The 16,286-nt window shown below is 44.8% G+C and overlaps 3 protein-coding genes across 5 annotated transcripts in view; all 3 read right to left on the reverse strand.

The window, feature by feature from the left end:
• The window catches only part of LOC127612995 (sodium channel and clathrin linker 1-like), a 30,538-nt gene extending 27,327 nt beyond the window's left edge, over positions 1–3,211 (reverse strand). The window contains exons 1-3 of one of the 2 annotated variants that reach the window (XM_052083872.1): positions 3,054–3,211; positions 2,514–2,568; positions 2,269–2,398 (exon numbers count right to left, since the gene is read on the reverse strand). In XM_052083872.1, coding sequence (XP_051939832.1) covers positions 2,269–2,398; positions 2,514–2,542 — 159 coding nt within the window. In that variant the 5' untranslated portion in view covers positions 2,543–2,568; positions 3,054–3,211. The remainder of the gene's footprint in view (positions 1–2,268; positions 2,399–2,513; positions 2,569–3,053) is intronic. The other variant, XM_052083871.1, reaches the window with a different exon arrangement.
• Positions 1–16,286, reverse strand: part of LOC127612987 (uncharacterized) — a 46,876-nt gene that overhangs the window by 5,282 nt on the left and 25,308 nt on the right. The window lies entirely within an intron of this gene.
• On the reverse strand, positions 4,469–15,787 carry LOC127612983 (uncharacterized). Its single transcript, XM_052083852.1, has 8 exons — positions 15,437–15,787; positions 15,262–15,343; positions 13,493–13,852; positions 13,288–13,386; positions 12,788–13,174; positions 6,730–6,881; positions 5,159–6,630; positions 4,469–5,085 (listed from the first exon to the last, which is right to left on the reverse strand). The coding sequence occupies exons 1-8, from the start codon at positions 15,511–15,513 to the stop codon at positions 5,003–5,005; spliced, it is 2,712 nt and encodes a 903-aa protein (XP_051939812.1). The 5' UTR covers positions 15,514–15,787; the 3' UTR covers positions 4,469–5,002.

The following is a 16,286-nucleotide window of genomic DNA, read 5'->3' on the forward strand; positions in this document are numbered from 1 at the left end:
TCATGCTCACACTCAGAACTAGGGACAATTTTGAGTGTTCAGTCAGCCTGCCACGCATGATTTTCGAATGTGTGAGGAAATCGGAGGACCTGGAGAAACATGCAAATTCCATACAGGAAGGGCGGTGTCGGAATTGAAGCTTGCACCTCTGCAACTGTGAGGCAGACGTGCTAACCAGTTACTCACCGTGCCGTGATCAAACTGTGACTATATTGCTCAGTTGATTTTATTGATTGTCTGTGACAGTCAATTAGATGTGACCAGTTGTTTTAAAGGCATGATTTGGGTACAGATTTTTTAGTTATTGTTTAAATCAGGGATGTCAAACTCATTTTCGTCGCGGGGCAACTTTGAGTTACGTCTTCCCTTGGAGGGCCATTATGATTGTGAAACCACAAAATTATTACTTGTACTCAACGAGGTAATAGATTACTAGTTTTGAAATCTGTCAAGTCAATTATAATAGTTTGTTCAATTATTGTTCAAGTGAGTGTAAACTGGGTAACAAAATTACCGTATTGGCCCGAATATAAGACGACCCTGATTATAAGACAATCCCTTCTTTTTTAAGACTCAAGTTTGAAAAAAGGCTTTTTGAACACCAAATGATTTTTTTATACACAAAATAATTACAGTACATCTGAAACAAATGATTATAACAATATTTGAGAGAAAAAGCATGCTATTTTGCCTCATTCAAATCTTAATATCTGAACATTAAAATATGTAAACGAAAGTGCAATCACATTCGTGACTGAATGGCTTCTGGTTTTTGAAATGTAAATTACATCATAACTTCTCCTCAGCTGCCAGTTAACCTGGCCGATCTTTGATCCACTTTTCTCCAGATTGTTGCTACGTTTCTCCATTTTCTGTTATCTCTTCTATTATTTTCTTCTCTTTTCTTTCTTACCGCTATTTTTTATTTTTCTTCTTTGTGCTACCGCTATTTTTATTTTTATTCTTCATGACAGGGGTTCGCTTTGGCCTCGGGAGTCAAGTTCACCATTCGCTTCAACGGTATCTGGGCCATATATTAAAAAAATCAGATTGGTGTTTGATCACAGGTCGGATTTGAAAAATTCAGAAACGAGCCATTCGGATTGTTCTAAAACATCAGATGCAGGTCGCATGTAGGTGAAAAAAATTATCTACCCTGGCCAGTGACAACCAGTACGCAGTAAACAAAATGTTGGGGTCATCAAATTCCCTTTTAAGTATTTGCGCAAGTTCACAGTGCAGAGTTACCAGGTTCGATTCCAGCTCCGGCCTCTCTGTGTGGAGTTTGTATGTTCTCCCCGGGCCTGCATGGGTTTTCTCCGGGTGCTCCGGTTTCCTCCCACATTCCAAAAACATGCGTGGCAGGCAACACTCTAAATCAGTCATGTCCAAAGTCCGGCCCGCGGGCCAAGTCCGGCCCGCGGTCGAATTTCATCCGGCCCTCGGCCCCTGTCATAAAATCAGTGCCGTCTGGCCCGCAGGTTGGGCGCAATGGAACACGTGTTGCATTGACTGAGGTTTCGTAGACTGGTGAGTAATGTTTCATAGAGTACTGCTTCCCTCTAGTGGCAAAATGAGTAATAGCATTCACTAAATGAGTAATAGCATTTAGACACTAGAGGGCATCACTCACGAGTTAACAAGACATCACTCCGTGTTTATATTGACTGATATGTCATATTTCAAATGATCCTTGCAGTTGTGGATATGTGTATTGCTTGTTCATTTCCCTGATGTTCGAGTCAAAGGTTTTGTGACTACTGAAAAGTCATGGTGATACATTTTATGTTTCAAATCAATCAATTTGCACTCAGGAGACTTCTGTTTAAGAAAAAGTCAAGTGAATAAGCAGTTGCATGTGATATACCTGTTTCAAATGAACCAAAAGAAATTCTTAAGATTGTTGAAATTAAAATAAAAATGGAAATGTGAAACAGACTGGCTTACTAAAATTTGTTGAACAATATTGTTGTTCAATGTAAAGAATGTCAGCCAAGGTCGGCCCCCCCGACATTTTACCACATAAAATCTGGCCCCCTTGGCAAAAAGTTTGGACACCCCTTCTCTAAATTGTCCCTAGGTGTGAGTGTGAGCATGGATGGTTGTTTGTCTCTGTGTGCCCTATGGCTGGCAACCGACTCAGGGTGTCCCCCGCTTACTGCCCAAAGACAGCTGGGATAGGCTCCAGCACCCCCCCGCGACCCTAGTGAGGATCAAGCGGTTCGGAAAATGAATGAATGAGTATTTGCGCAAGTCATATGTACAGACCTGTTTAAACAGCTGTACCAGGGATTCATAGTTCTTCATGAGTTCTTCCTCCACCATTGCGCTGCACCCCAATTCTGAGGTCTTTGGGAGTGATTGAGGCTCATTGCTCAGTGACTCTTTCACGTGGACCCTGTCATTGAATTATATTATGAAAACAAAAACAATAACTGGATATTTATACACGTCACCGTCACATTAAAGAAAGTTTGGGGTGGGTTTTACAGACACCATTAAAGCGTATGTACCTTTCATTCTCCTGGACATCTCTCTCCATCTTGACTTTGACATCTGTTATCGGCGCTTTTCACTGAAAAAAAAATGTGAATTCATTCTGGTACAAATTTATCATACGGTACTGTGGATGTTACTTTTGCCTTTTGTTCCACAGCAGTCATATTTACATTGTAATACAGTAATAGTGAGGCAGATTACTGAATAACCAATAATAAAAGTTCCAACCAATTTGGAGCAGCAAGAAAATCCATATAAAGCAAAAATGTTAAAACTAAACTTAAACGAAACTAAAATCAAGGTTCCTCCTTTCCACAAACCAGTCTATTAAATTAGAATGCATCTACACAGATAATTTAACTTCTTGACAATGTTTATTGACTCGAAAATTGTATCTGATGCAGAAAGCGGTAAAGGTGTTGTATCAGACCTTTAAACGGACGGGCAGGAAATTCACTCGCAGCCTGCGCTGACATCAAATTTAATCCGATGAAATACTGTGGTCAACATTTAACACACAAACGCAAATAACAGGATGGACAAATTTAGTTCACCTTGAATACGTCTACAAAAGAATGACGATTGCCCACTTTCGGGTTTCAAAATTCAATGCTGGATTGAGGCCAGACGCGGTTATGAGCTGCTGCTGCCACCAAGTAGCTATATTCTGAAGATGTAAAACTTTTTAAATGACGTGAATAATGACTTAGCACTGCTCATTAGGTCATCGCGAAGGCACATAAAGCTGTAAAATAGCCACGTCGCCACAGCGTTTAAAGGGGAATACAGGAACATACTGCCTTGTGTCAAATTATGCCGTGTACTGTATTGTGTTCCACCGGACTTCAATGAACTATGCAAACTTTCAGTCCACACGGAAAGAATTGGATCTGATGAGCGTTTTACTTTTGGTGAACCTTTACTGCAAACAAAATAGCACGAGTCCTAAACAGCAATCACATGGTGTGATAAATGAACAGTAGAAAAGGTTCATTGTTTTTTATGCTTTATGGTTTACGCTTTCAATCTCATAAACACAATTGAGAATGAAAGAAACAGATTACGGGTATATCCATTCAGGGACTAATGTTACCACCTACTGGCAAAAAGTAAATTGCGCTAAACGGCTTCGTAATGAAAAGAGCGAGCCTTTTGAGTTCAGGTCGTGTGAAAAAAAGTTTACGGTATCGTTTTAATTGACGTCGATACTTCTAAAACATCAACGCATCTAAAACACAAATAGTCCACTTAATAACGTATTTTAGATATGCATGCTTTTTGAATCCTTTTACATCTTTTGGAATTTATATTTTAATCTGTTCTTTTGAACCGATAGTTTGTCCTTAAGGGTGTTGAGAGTTGCGTGCAATTTGTTGTCCTGATATTTCTCCCAAGTTCGACCGGAAGCAAACTAGTAGGTCAGTGGCCCATCTCGCTCACCTTGTCTAAATTACATCTCCTGGCCTCACAGCTATTGAGACATTGAGGAATCCCAATGCGCAGGTATTAAAAAAAAACGTAAAAAATGACAGATGCCGTCCCCATGAATGAATGAATGAAATATGTGCTCAGCTGTGCTTAATTTAAAGGCAGCAGGATTCTTGCTCTGACAGTTTTTAAGAGTTCCAAATTGTGGCTGCAAGAGCAGTGGAAAGAATAAAACATGTTGCAAAGCACCAAAAAGTGAAAATATTTGCGCCAGTAGCTGCAAGCACTTGCTTTTTTTACTCCGTAGTTACACCATGACAATCACTGATGCTGATGTAGTAGAACATTCCCGACTTCAGTGCAAGCAGCATCGGTTGTTCGGTTCCCACGATGTGCACTCTGACTGATTGTCGACAAGTCCAGGGTGCAGTCCCCCCACCCCCGACGTCAGCTGGGATAGGCTCCAGCCAGGCACAATGCTCAACAGGATATGTGGCACAAATAAGAGATGGCTGGATGGATCGATACACCACAACACATATTGATTTTCAAGATTTAATTACTTTATAAGATGTGCTCAAAAGACAAAAAAAACACATGCTATAAAATATCATTCAATATCCAGTAATACAAAAGAAAACAACTGTACTGAGAATAAACATTGATTTTTAAAGTCTTAAAATGGGTCAAGTGAAGCTGTCATGGTTCAACCAACCCTTTGCCTTTCAGGATATGTGAGGCTTCAGGTTTTTCTACAGTTATTTGAACACAGTCCAAACCTCAACGTGGCGAGGCCATTTTTATGCTCTTAAAAGCGCCAATGTTAGTGCCATTGTGCTCCAACTTGACATGCAGTAGATGTAAAAAAAAATTATATATATATATATATATATATATATATATATATATATGTGTGTGTGTGTGTGTGTATAAATACGGCACAACCGTGACATTACAAAGTGCATGTGTATCCCTACATGCACTCACATGTAGTCTTACAGAAGTCTTTGAACATGATAAAATTTAACAAGAGTGTCTCCTCTTCTCATATTAGATATTGAATAATACCATTCGATTACTGGCTGTCTTGCTGATACGGGCTCAGGGACAGGAAGAGTGTTTTCAGGACTGATTTTGAAGTGGCTGCTGGTGAAGAATCTACAGAATGACAAAGACAACTTGTTTCAGAACTCATAACAGTGCTCATAAGCCTTGAGTGGGGTCTTCTTACCAACGGGTGGATGTGCGCCGTGGAGCAGCTGATGGGTTGCCCGTTTGCTGGTGGGTGTCCCCCTGTGAGCATTTTCTTGAGTCTGCTGCTGCTGCTTTGGATCAACTAATCTGTCATTTTCTGCACGGGATGCTGCTTGTGGGACTAGGGTGGGAATAAGAGCTTCACTTTGAGCGGCACCTGACCAAAGAGCTGCCGTATCTTCTGGCTGATAGGAATGGTTTGTTTGAGGCGCGCATGGTGGAGAGAGGGGAGAGGGAGGGGTGGTGAAAAGGCTGCACAGAGAATTTGCACAGGTCTGGTCTGGTTTGGCAGTCATTTTCATGGTAGAATCTTGGTATTTGATATTAGTCCACTTAGGAGTAGCAGAAACTGTTTCAGTAAAGTGTCGGGGGGTGGATAAGGTTGTTGAACTCGGTGCGTCAAGGACGCTGCTCGCAAAAAGGCTTTTCAATGGCGTTTTCAAGGTTTTATTATAACCGAGTGCTGGGAGGCTAGGAGTCTCAGTTTTACACTGTGTTGTTGTTCCACTTGAACAATATGTCTGTGGTGCCGGAAAAGTGAGAGCAGATTTGGCGTTTTTGGAATACAGGCGCTGCAGGGGAAGGTTGGGTTTCCCACAAGCGGCGAATTCCGAGGAGGCGTTGATAAGTGCAGTTAGAACAGACGTACTCTCTTGGAACGGTGTGGACCTCTGAAGTGACTGATTAAGAGGATAGAAATCATTTGTCGGATTGGGGGTAGATAACAGATGAGGGGGGCTAGAAAAAAGGCTTTGGAAGTCTAGCTTGCTGGACTTGAGCTGTTGAGCGCAGTCTACAGATGACGTCGTGTCTGTTGTTGGATTCTGCTTTTCCTCTTTTTCAAGACAATGGAGTGAGCTCTTATGTCTTGTGCGTCCGGTTATCATGTATGCTGCACACTTCTCTGCTTGAGTGAGTTTCGACGTAAAAGTCAGCGCTGGTGTATCATCAGAGTGAATCTCTTGAGCCACTTGGCAGGCTGTCGTCTCTCTCAAAGGCTCATTTTGTGGACGTGATAAATCTGAGGCTTTGTTACGTAGGCTCGCAGAGCTCAGCTGGCCTGTGGGAGTGTAAGATTCCACCCGTGGCATTGGTGCAGCAGCGGTAGGTGAGTGACCCATCTCTGTGGATTTAGATGCCATGCGGACGTCAACTGAGTAAGGGACTTTGCAATGGGTTGACAAGCCGCAGCAGCCAGAGGAGGCCAGAGGGGCAGAGAGCATGGTTGGATTTGGACTTGAGGGAGTTTTAAAGACAGCGGACGACTTTAGTCCCAGCACTGCTTCAACAGAGTATAAAACTGGCAGCCCAGGGGAGGGGACAACTGACGGAGACTGGCAAGCTGCTTCACATGCCTGAGCATCTTCTTTAGTGACATCCCGGACTTGTTCAGCCCAACACGTTTCCTTGTTATTTGCATTCGGTTCGGCACTGTTGTAAAAGTTAAACCTGAAAAAAAATCTACAGTGGGACCAGCTGCACAAACTTTTTAAAGGTTACATTCTACGTGATTGTGCTTAGATTTCAAGCGATTGCGTGAACACATACTTGAAGGGCTGTACCAATTCACCAGAGCCCTCATTTGCTTCTTGATGTATAACAGGATTGGGAACTTGCGTGACCTCTGGCTCATCTCCTGTCACGGGCCGAACTGAAGACCGCTCATTTTTCTTCGCATACTCCACCTCTAAGGCCATGACCTGTAGAGAAAGAACTGTGCAGTTGTTTGGAACACATTGGAAAAGTACACCTGCGGGAAAAAGTGTGCACCCCCTATGGAATGATTGGATGTTGGCATAAATTGGTCAATACATGTGATCTGATCATCTAAGTCACAACAATGGAAACCATTTTGACTTGGCCATTACTGAGGCTACACTTTCTTCTGTTCAAGCAATTCAGCTGTTGATTTACTTTGGTCCTTTTTTTTCCTCCACGCACCATGTATTTTGCGCCCTGCGCTCCTTCCAGACAACACACGTTTGCTTTCATCTGTCTATGTAATCAGTCCCTAGTAGCGCTGCAGAACATCCATCTCTCGCCAAATTCAACCCAATCGCAATTGTTTTGAGGACAAAAGTGACCTCCTTGGTGTCCTCCAAATACTTTAATTCTTGTCTGTTTGACTTGTGTATATTTGTCAACAAAGACGTCAACGTGCTAGAGATTTCTGGAAGTCTTAATATTTTCCCTGAACTCAATGCACAATGCTACATTATGGTTAAAGCAGGGATGTCGAAACCCATTTCTCTCACGGGCCATATCCTAGTTATTGTTTCCTTGGGAGGGCAGTGATGACTAATTATTTCATATATAATCGTCTCATATTAAATATAGGCTACACAACAAATTGATGGATAACTATAGGCCAATAAAAACAGTTTTTCCCCAAATATTATTACGTTTATTTTAAAAGGGTGGTTGGGAAAAAATCTTGCAATAGGTCAACGTGTTTAAAAGACAGTTTGCAATGTTGGTATTTTAGCGAGAAACATGAAGTCGATACACACAATTTGCTTTGGCGGGCCACATTTAATGATGTGGCGGGTGAGATCTGGGTTTGACACCTGTGGTTTACAGGATGGCCACACTGAGGGAGAGTAGCGCCATTGCTGAATAGTCTTACTATGGACTGGTGCACATCCAAACTTTTAGCAAGATCTTTATTTGCCTTTCTAACTTCATACAAGTGAATAATATTGCAAAACAGGTGTTTTTCTGTGTGTGTGTGGTTGTTTTTATGGGGCATTTGTGTTTTTGATTGGGCAACCACTATCTGCAATATTCTCACTTTAATTGGACTCAGGTTGCCTGATTCAGGACTTTGATGAATGTTAATTTAAATTTCTTTTTTTGTGGTGTCAAGCAGACTTTGCTTATCTTTTGTTCGCAGAAGGATCATATCAAATTTGATCACAAATTTATGGATAATCCTCGTCGCTCCAAGGGGTTCACATACTTTTTTTTATGTATGTGAAATGTATTTTATGTATTTTCATACAATTGTAATTTAAATGGACACACGACGTGAACAAGCAAACTTTGTATACTTATGTAACCAGGTGAACCTTACTTAGACGCTTGTAGTGAAGGCTTCCTTTTTTAACAAAAACACGAACATATGCGGCAGCCCGGTAATCCAGTGGTTAGCACGTCGGCTTCACAGTGCAGAGGTACCGGGTTCGATTCCAGCTCCGGCCTCCCTGTGTGGAGTTTGCATGTTCTCCCCGGGCCCGCGTGGGTTTTCTCCGGGTGCTCCGGTTTCCTCCCACATTCCAAAAATATGCATGGCAGGCTGATTGAACACTCTAAATTGTCCCTAGGTGTGAGTGTGAGCGTGGATGGTTGTTCGTCTATGTGTGCTCTGCGATTGGCTGGCAACCGATTCAGGGTGTCCCCCGCCTATTGCCCGGAGACAGCTGAGATAGGCTCCAGCACCCCCTGCGACCCTAGTGAGGATCAAGCGGTACGGAAGATGAATGAATGAATGAACGAACATATGCAGGGTGTGAGAATCAGACCAGTAAGGGTGACATGCACGTGAAGGAGGGGAGTCGCTGAACTGTGCCCACTGCTAGTCCCAATTTGATACACCCATGATCGTCATCGTAACCCTGGCGATATTCAGGTAATTGGTAACTACTTTACCATGACGTTAGGTGTTAATTTTGGACAGATGATTAATTAGTTCAATTGTATTTGTAGAGCACAATATCCGTGAGCCGTCACCTTACCGTGGTGGAGGGGTTTGTGTGTCCCAATGATCCTAGGAGCCAAGTTGTCTGGGGCTTTATGCCCCTGGCTGGGTCACCCATGGCAAACAGGTCCTAGGTGAGGGACCAGACAAAGCACGACTCACAAAGCCCCTTAATGACAAATAAAATCGATGGTATCCAGTTTCCCTTGCCCGGACGCGGGTCACCGGGGCCCCCCTCTGGAGCCAGGCCTGGAGGTGGGGCTCGTTGGCGAGCGCCTGGTGGCCGGGCCTACACCCATGGGGCCCGGCCGGGCTCAGCCCGAAGAGGCAACGTGGGTCCCCCTTCTCATGGTCTCACCACCCATGGGAGGGATCAAAGGGGTCGGGTGCAATGCGAGCTGGGCGGCAGCCAAAGGCGGGGACCCTGGCGGTCCGATCCTCGGCTACAGAAGCTAGCTCTTGGGACATGGAATGTCACCTCTCTGGCAGGGAAGGAGCCCGAACTGGTGTGTGAGGCAGAAAAGGTCTGACTGGATATAGTCGGACTTGCCTCCACACACAGCCTAGGTTCTGGTACCAGTCCTCTCGAGAGGTGTTGGACTCTCTTTCACTCTGGAGTTGCTCACGGTGAGAGGCGCAGAGCAGGTGTGGGCATACTTATTGCCCCCCGGCTCGGTGCCAGTACATTGGGGTTCACACCGGTGGACGAGAGGGTTGCATCCCTCCGCCTGCGGGTGGGGGGACGGGTCCTGACTGTTGTTTGTGCATATGCACCAAACAGCAGCTCAGCATACCCACCCTTTTTGGAGTCCTTGGAGGGTGTGCTGGAGAGTACTCCTGCTGGGGACTCCCTTGTTCTACTGGGGGACTTCAATGCTCACGTGGGCAATGACAGTGAGACCTGGAGGGGCGTGATTGGGAGGAACGGCCCCCCCGATCAGAACTCGAGTGGTGTTTTGTTATTGGACTTCTGTGCTTGTCACGGACTGTCCATAACGAACACCTTGTTCAAACATAAGGGTGTCCACGTGTGCACTTGGCACCAGGACACCCTAGGCCGTAGTTCGATGATCGACCTTGTGGTCGTGTCATCGGATTTGCGGCCGCATGTTCTGGACACTCGGGTGAAGAGAGGGGCGGAGCTGTCAACTGATCACCACCTGGTGGTGAGTAGGCTCCGATGGTGGGGGAAGATGCCGGTCCGTCCTGGCAGACCCAAACGTATTGTGAGGGTTTGTTGGGAGCGTCTGGCGGAATCCCCTGTCAGAAGGAGTTTCAACTCCCACCTCCGACAGAGCTTTTCCCATGTTCCGGGGGAGACGGGGGACATTGAGTCCGAGTGGACCATGTTCCGTGCCTCTATTGTTGAGGCGGCCAATCTGAGTTGTGGCCGTAAGGTGGTTGGTGCCTGTCGTGGCGGCAACCCTCGTACTCGCTGGTGGACACCAGCAGTAAGGGATGCCGTCAAGCTGAAGAAGGAGTCCTATCGAGCCTTTATGGCCTGTGGGACCCCAGAGGCAGCTGACGGGTACCGACTGGCCAAGCGGAACGCAGCTTCGGTGGTCGCCGAGGCAAAAACCCGAGCATGGGAAGAGTTCGGTGAGGCCATGGAAGCCGACTTCCGGACGGCTTCGAGGAAATTCTGGTCCACCATCCGACGTCTCAGGAGGGGGAAGCAGTGCACCACGAACACTGTGTACAGTGGGGATGGGGCGCTGCTGACTTCGACTCGGGACGTTGTGAACCGGTGGGCAGAGTACTTCGAAGACCTCCTCAACTCCACCAACATGCCTTCCTTGGAGGAAGCAGAGCCTGGGGACTCTGAGGTGGGCTCTCCTATCTCTGTGGTTGAAGTCACCGATGTGGTTAAAAAGCTCCTCGGTGGCAAGGCCCCAGGGGTGGATGAGATCCGCCTGGAGTTCCTCAAGGTTCTGGATGTTGTGGGGCTGTCCTGGTTGACACGCCTCTGCAACATCGCGTGGTCAACGGGGAGAGTGCCTCTGGATTGGCAGACCGGGGTGGTAGTCCCTCTTTTTAAAAAGGGGGACCGGAGGGTGTGTTCCAACTACAGGGGGATCACACTCCTCAGCCTCCCTGGTAAGGTCTATTCAGGGGTGCTGGAGAGGAGGGTCCGTCAGGAAGTCGAGCCTCAGATTGAGGAGGAGCAGTGTGGTTTTCGTCCCGGTCGTGGAACAGTGGACCAGCTGTACACCCTTAGCAGGGTTCTCGAGGGTATGTGGGAATTCGCCCAACCAGTCTACATGTGTTTTGTGGACTTGGAGAAGGCGTTTGACCGTGTCCCTCGGGGAGTTCTGTGGGGGGTGCTTCGTGGGTATGGAGTACCGAACCCCCTGATACGGGCTGTTCGGTCACTATACCACCGATGTCAGAGTTTGGTCCGCATTGCCGGCAGTAAGTCGGAATCGTTTCCAGTGAGGGTAGGACTCCGCCAAGGCTGCCCTTTGTCACCGATTCTGTTCATAACCTTTATGGACAGAATTTCTAGGCGCAGCCGAAGCGTTGAGGGAGTCCGTTTTGGGGGCCTCAGTATTACATCCCTGCTTTTTGCAGATGATGTGGTGCTGTTGGCTCCTTCAAACGGGGCTCTACAACTCTCACTGGAGCGTTTCGCAGCCGAGTGTGAAGCGGTTGGGATGAAAATCAGCACCTCCAAATCTGAAACCATGGTCCTCAGTCGGAAAGGGTGGAGTGCCCCCTCCAGGTCGGGGGGGAGATCTTGCCCCAAGTGGAGGAGTTTAAGTATCTTGGGGTCTTGTTCACGAGTGAGGGCAGGAGGGAGCGAGAGATCGACAGGCGGATCGGTGCAGCGTCTGCTGTGATGCGGACGTTGTATCGGTCTGTCGTGGTGAAGAAGGAGCTGAGCCAAAGCTCTCAATTTACCGGTCGATCTACGTTCCAACCCTCATCTATGGTCACGAGCTATGGGTCGTGACCGAAAGAACGAGATCCCGGATACAAGCGGCCGAAATGAGTTTTCTCCGCAGGGTGTCCGGGCTCTCCCTTAGAGATAAGGTGAGAAGCTCGGTCATCCGGGAGGGGCTCCGAGTCGAGCCGCTTCTCCTCCACATCGAGAGGAGCCAGATGAGGTGGCTTGGGCATCTGATTCGGATGCCTCCTGAACGCCTCCCTGGTGAGGTGTTCCGGGCATGTCCCACCGGGAGGAGACCCCGAGGAAGACCCAGGACACGCTGGAGAGACTATGTCACCCAGCTGGCCTGGGAACGCCTCGGGATCCCCCGGGGAGAGCTGGAAGAAGTAGCTAGGGAGAGGGAAGTCTGGGCTTCCCTGCTAAAGCTGTTGCCCCCGCGACCCGGCCCCGGATAAGCAGTAGAAGATGGATGGATGGATGGAATATCTGGAGTGGTTTGGTTTGGAGTTTGAAATCTACCACTAGTGAGTCGTGTGAACAGATGTACAGCGTAAGTGTTCGCAATGTTATAAGATGTATATATGTTTTTTTTACTGTGAAATTATATGAACTGTGTTATCTGTTCTTTAGAGGGGAGATCATTTGTGTTTGTCCACGTGCTTTGTACACACCCAACACACCGGAACATATCGAAGTGTGGCTGCATCTCAAAACATTGGGTTGTAATGATTATTTGTTCTGCACTAAGATGTATTGTGGCTTGGAAATAATGCATGTTTATTTCTGTTTCCCTATTAAGCAAACCACTGCTGTTGTCTATTGTGGCGTAATTGTCTTCAATCTGTTAAATGATTTTCTTTGATCTCTTAGATTCCTTTTCAAACTCTTTTAAAATTCAGTTTACATCTCAGACTTTCATCTTAAAGCTGTACAATTTATCATTGTTCAGTCGGGATAAAGCCCACATAAAAATTATTTTGTGTTCAGCCTAGTCCTTCCAGAGACTCGGCTACACATACCTCATTCAACAATTGCGTGGTGATGTCATTAAGTGGCTCGTGAGAAAACCGACAGTCCTCTCCTTTACAGCACTTTCCTTTTTTATGGAAAAATTTGCAGGGAAAGGAATGTGCACAGCCGTTCAGGAAACAACGGAAATGGAACTGAAGTACTTCGGGCATGAGTCCGAAGTGGATCAAGACTTTACCCCAAACGCTGGTTGCCTCGCCCGTGCTCCATGCTACCAAATTGTAGTCCACAATGACATTATTTGGTCTACTGCAAAGGATATTGTGCATAAACGGGCAGTGGTCCCCTTTCACGCAGGCTCCTTGCAGGTAATACTTGCAATGCTTTTTGATGAGATCGTTACGCGCTTCGATGTGCTGCATTTGACAGCTGTCACCCTGCGGACAAGAGCGAGGGGGATAACAGCGACTTTTCAAAACGTCCTTTATTAAGATGTTTTTCTTTTGGTGGATGCGAGTTCTCAGTTAACGTGCGCAAAAATATCACCCACCTTGATGCACTTCCCATGAAGAAAATGTCGGCAGACAATTTGTTCATTCACCAGCACAATGTTCTGCTCCCTGAACTCCGGTGAGAAATATTTGACGGGCTAAGAAGAGAAATAATTAGAAGCATGCCGGTAGAATTTGAAGTGAAGTTGTAAGAAGTAAACCCAAACTTGCGCTACTTTAATTCGTCACGATTAGAAATCTCACCTGAGTCTTATTTCTGTTCTTCATATGCTTTCTGGGTTCTGTTCTGGTTTCAGGTTTCCTTGAACTTTTTGTAGGATGGCTTCGTGCTTGATTTTGAGGCCATCCTTGCTCCTGTTGTCGACCTTTTTGGTGCTTGGTGCGTTTTCTCTTCTGTTGCTGGTTCACGCTGTGGTTTGTTTTACATTTTTGGCCACTGTGCAAGGCCTCATTGGCACAGTTGTTTGCTACCCTCTCGGTGAAGCCAGCCCTCATCTTCTCATGGTCAGTGATCTGCACGTGGTAGTCTAAAGTCTTGGAATGATCATCTTGGGAAAATGTATCAAAATCACTTCTGTTTGCCTTTGTCCAGTTACATTGCCTCTGTGAAATAGATACAGACAAATCAATTGTCTAGATTACGAAAAGATAAGATAAGAAAACCTTTATTTGTCTCACAAACAAAGCCAACATCAAAAAGTGCTGCGAGAGTTATCACCTAACAAGGGAAAATTCTCACAGCACCATACCCCTCAAAACTGTCGCAGTAATATACAGTTAACAGGAATCATGATATCTTCAAATTACCGGGACTCACAAATTCCCAACTCAGTGTGAAATGTAAAATATACAGTTGGAATTATACATTGTACATAAATGATACAAAAAGACACTTTTTCCTCCCTGTCTGACATGAAAGCTTAAACGTTTGCCGTTCTTGGCCAGTTAGAATTACCTAAAGTATTTGTATTTGCTAAATGCGAAGTCAAACGTGTTGGACATCCTTCCACAAAGCTTCTCACACATGCCATCTCAGGTCTTACATTTTTAATGACAGCTTTGAGATGGCAGCCCAAAAAATAAAACGTTGCCATTGTACAACCAGTTCGGCCGTATGCTTTAGGTCAGGGGTCGGCAACCTAAAATGTTGAAAGAGCCATATAGGACAAAAAAAAAAAAAGCAATATGTCTGGAGCCGCAAAAAAAAAATAAAAGCCTTCCATAAAACTTAGAATGAAGGAAACACATACTGTATGTATGTAGGAGACTGGACTGTCTCAGAATTGTTTGTTATTCAGTCCTTTGTTGCGTGTTCACAAACGCCCCCATAGAATTTATTTTGTAATTTCCTCATTTGATTTTTTTGTTTTGGTGCATTATTTTCGCTTTTCTTAGTGTCTGTGAATTGATCATTAATTTCCGTTTTTCTGAGGCTGTCTTTGAACGCCTCTCGAGTTGAACGAGAAAAGAGAATTAAAAACATAAATAAAGTATATGTTTTAAAAAACAACACCACAGCTCTCCTTTTTCGGCGCTGCAACGTGCATCTATATCTATTTAAGCTGTATTAGCCTTATATCAAAATCTTTTTCCATCTTCAAAAAATTTTTTCAATATGCTCCAGGGAGCCACTAGATTTAACTTCCTGGCTGATGTCTGAAGATGTCAATTCATTTTTTCCAAATTATGCTCTTTCCTCGTGAATCGATCCATTTTCAAGTGCACCAGTCACTCCTGTAGCAGCAAAAAATAAATAAAAATAATTTAAAAAACACAACCCGATGTTGCAACTCCAGTATTGGACAGTTGAGCTGGTGTTTAAGGATCCATCGACTGACATGGAACTCATGCAGCCTACTCTGAGCAAGCTCTCCTCTTTCTCTCAAAGGATAAAATAAAGAAAAGAGCCAGATGCAGCGTTATTGGCAGTATATACGTACATTAACGTTGCGGATAATTGTTTATGCAAAATTTAATGACCTTATGAGGATTTAAACAACTGTTGAACATACCTTTATACGAGGACCAAGTCGCTCGCCTCTACTCGCTCTCCTTTTACCTCTTACACTCCTTTGAACCTTGTCAATGTCGCCGCTGAAAATAAATAGACCAGAGAAGCATGAACGAAGTCTAAAAGTAAGTGCAACCTAAATAATGAATGAATTAACCAAAGATTGCCGCGCTTACCTGACTGGAACTGACGGCTGATCATTCATCTGTGCACCATTGTGAGAAAGATTTGCAAAGAGATTTGTAAAATCCATTATGACAAGAAACCTAACACTTGTTTTAATCAAAACTCTCCTCCAGTTAATTGTATACCCCAGAATACGATTCCAATGTGGCAATGTCCCGTAAATTCTGCGTCACAAAGCACTGCTGCGTTCGATGTCCCTCGAAATTTTTATGCTCAACGCACCAACAATTTTTTGTTCTGATTTGAGAAACATAAATAGATGTGCATAGTGGTAACAACTACAGTAAAATCGATTACATTATGCTATGCAACTAAATTAACTGGGTACTGAATGCCAAGTCAGTAGAGAAATTCATCTTTTAAGTAGCTATAAATATAAACAAGAATAAAGCGGGGCTGTGAAACATTCTGGCCATTTCAGGCGCAAAAAATAAATAAAATAAAACCACAAGCGCCCCGGCCGCGGCTGTGCAGCAACTACAGTCAAATGGCACCGCCATTCCTCCCAATCAAAATCAGCGCTGCCGAGAAGGCGCAACCACCAAGCAGTTTCTTCTCCTTTGACAAATCTCGTGGCCAAAAATGCTGAAAACAATCCACAAATAGGCGTGCATATTGGAAATAACCACAATAGAAAAAAAACTACACAATGCAGCTAAGCAACCAAATCATTTGGGAAACGTTAGCCAAAACCCCTCATTGGCCATCTTTAAAACTTGTCTGAAAAACAATTTGTATTCTTTGTATTATTTTTTACGGCGGTGCTGATTTTAAAGTGTTCCATGCAATTGAGTTTTATTTTAAAATCTATCGTGTCACTTACTACCATGTACTGTACAG

Source organism: Hippocampus zosterae, chromosome 13, assembly GCF_025434085.1.
Source record: "Hippocampus zosterae strain Florida chromosome 13, ASM2543408v3, whole genome shotgun sequence".
NCBI lineage: Eukaryota > Metazoa > Chordata > Actinopteri > Syngnathiformes > Syngnathidae > Hippocampus > Hippocampus zosterae.

Bases quoted from the DNA above. Each gene is read 5' to 3' on its own strand.
- LOC127612983 (XM_052083852.1), bottom strand. From the start codon at position 15,513: ATGGATTTTACAAATCTCTTTGCAAATCTTTCTCACAATGGTGCACAG. The intron at 13,853-15,261 runs GTATGTTCAACA...TCTATTTCACAG, and splicing joins GACTTGGTCCTCGTATAAAG to AGGCAATGTAACTGGACAAA. The intron at 13,387-13,492 runs GTGAGATTTCTA...TTCTCTTCTTAG, and splicing joins AGAACAGAAATAAGACTCAG to CCCGTCAAATATTTCTCACC.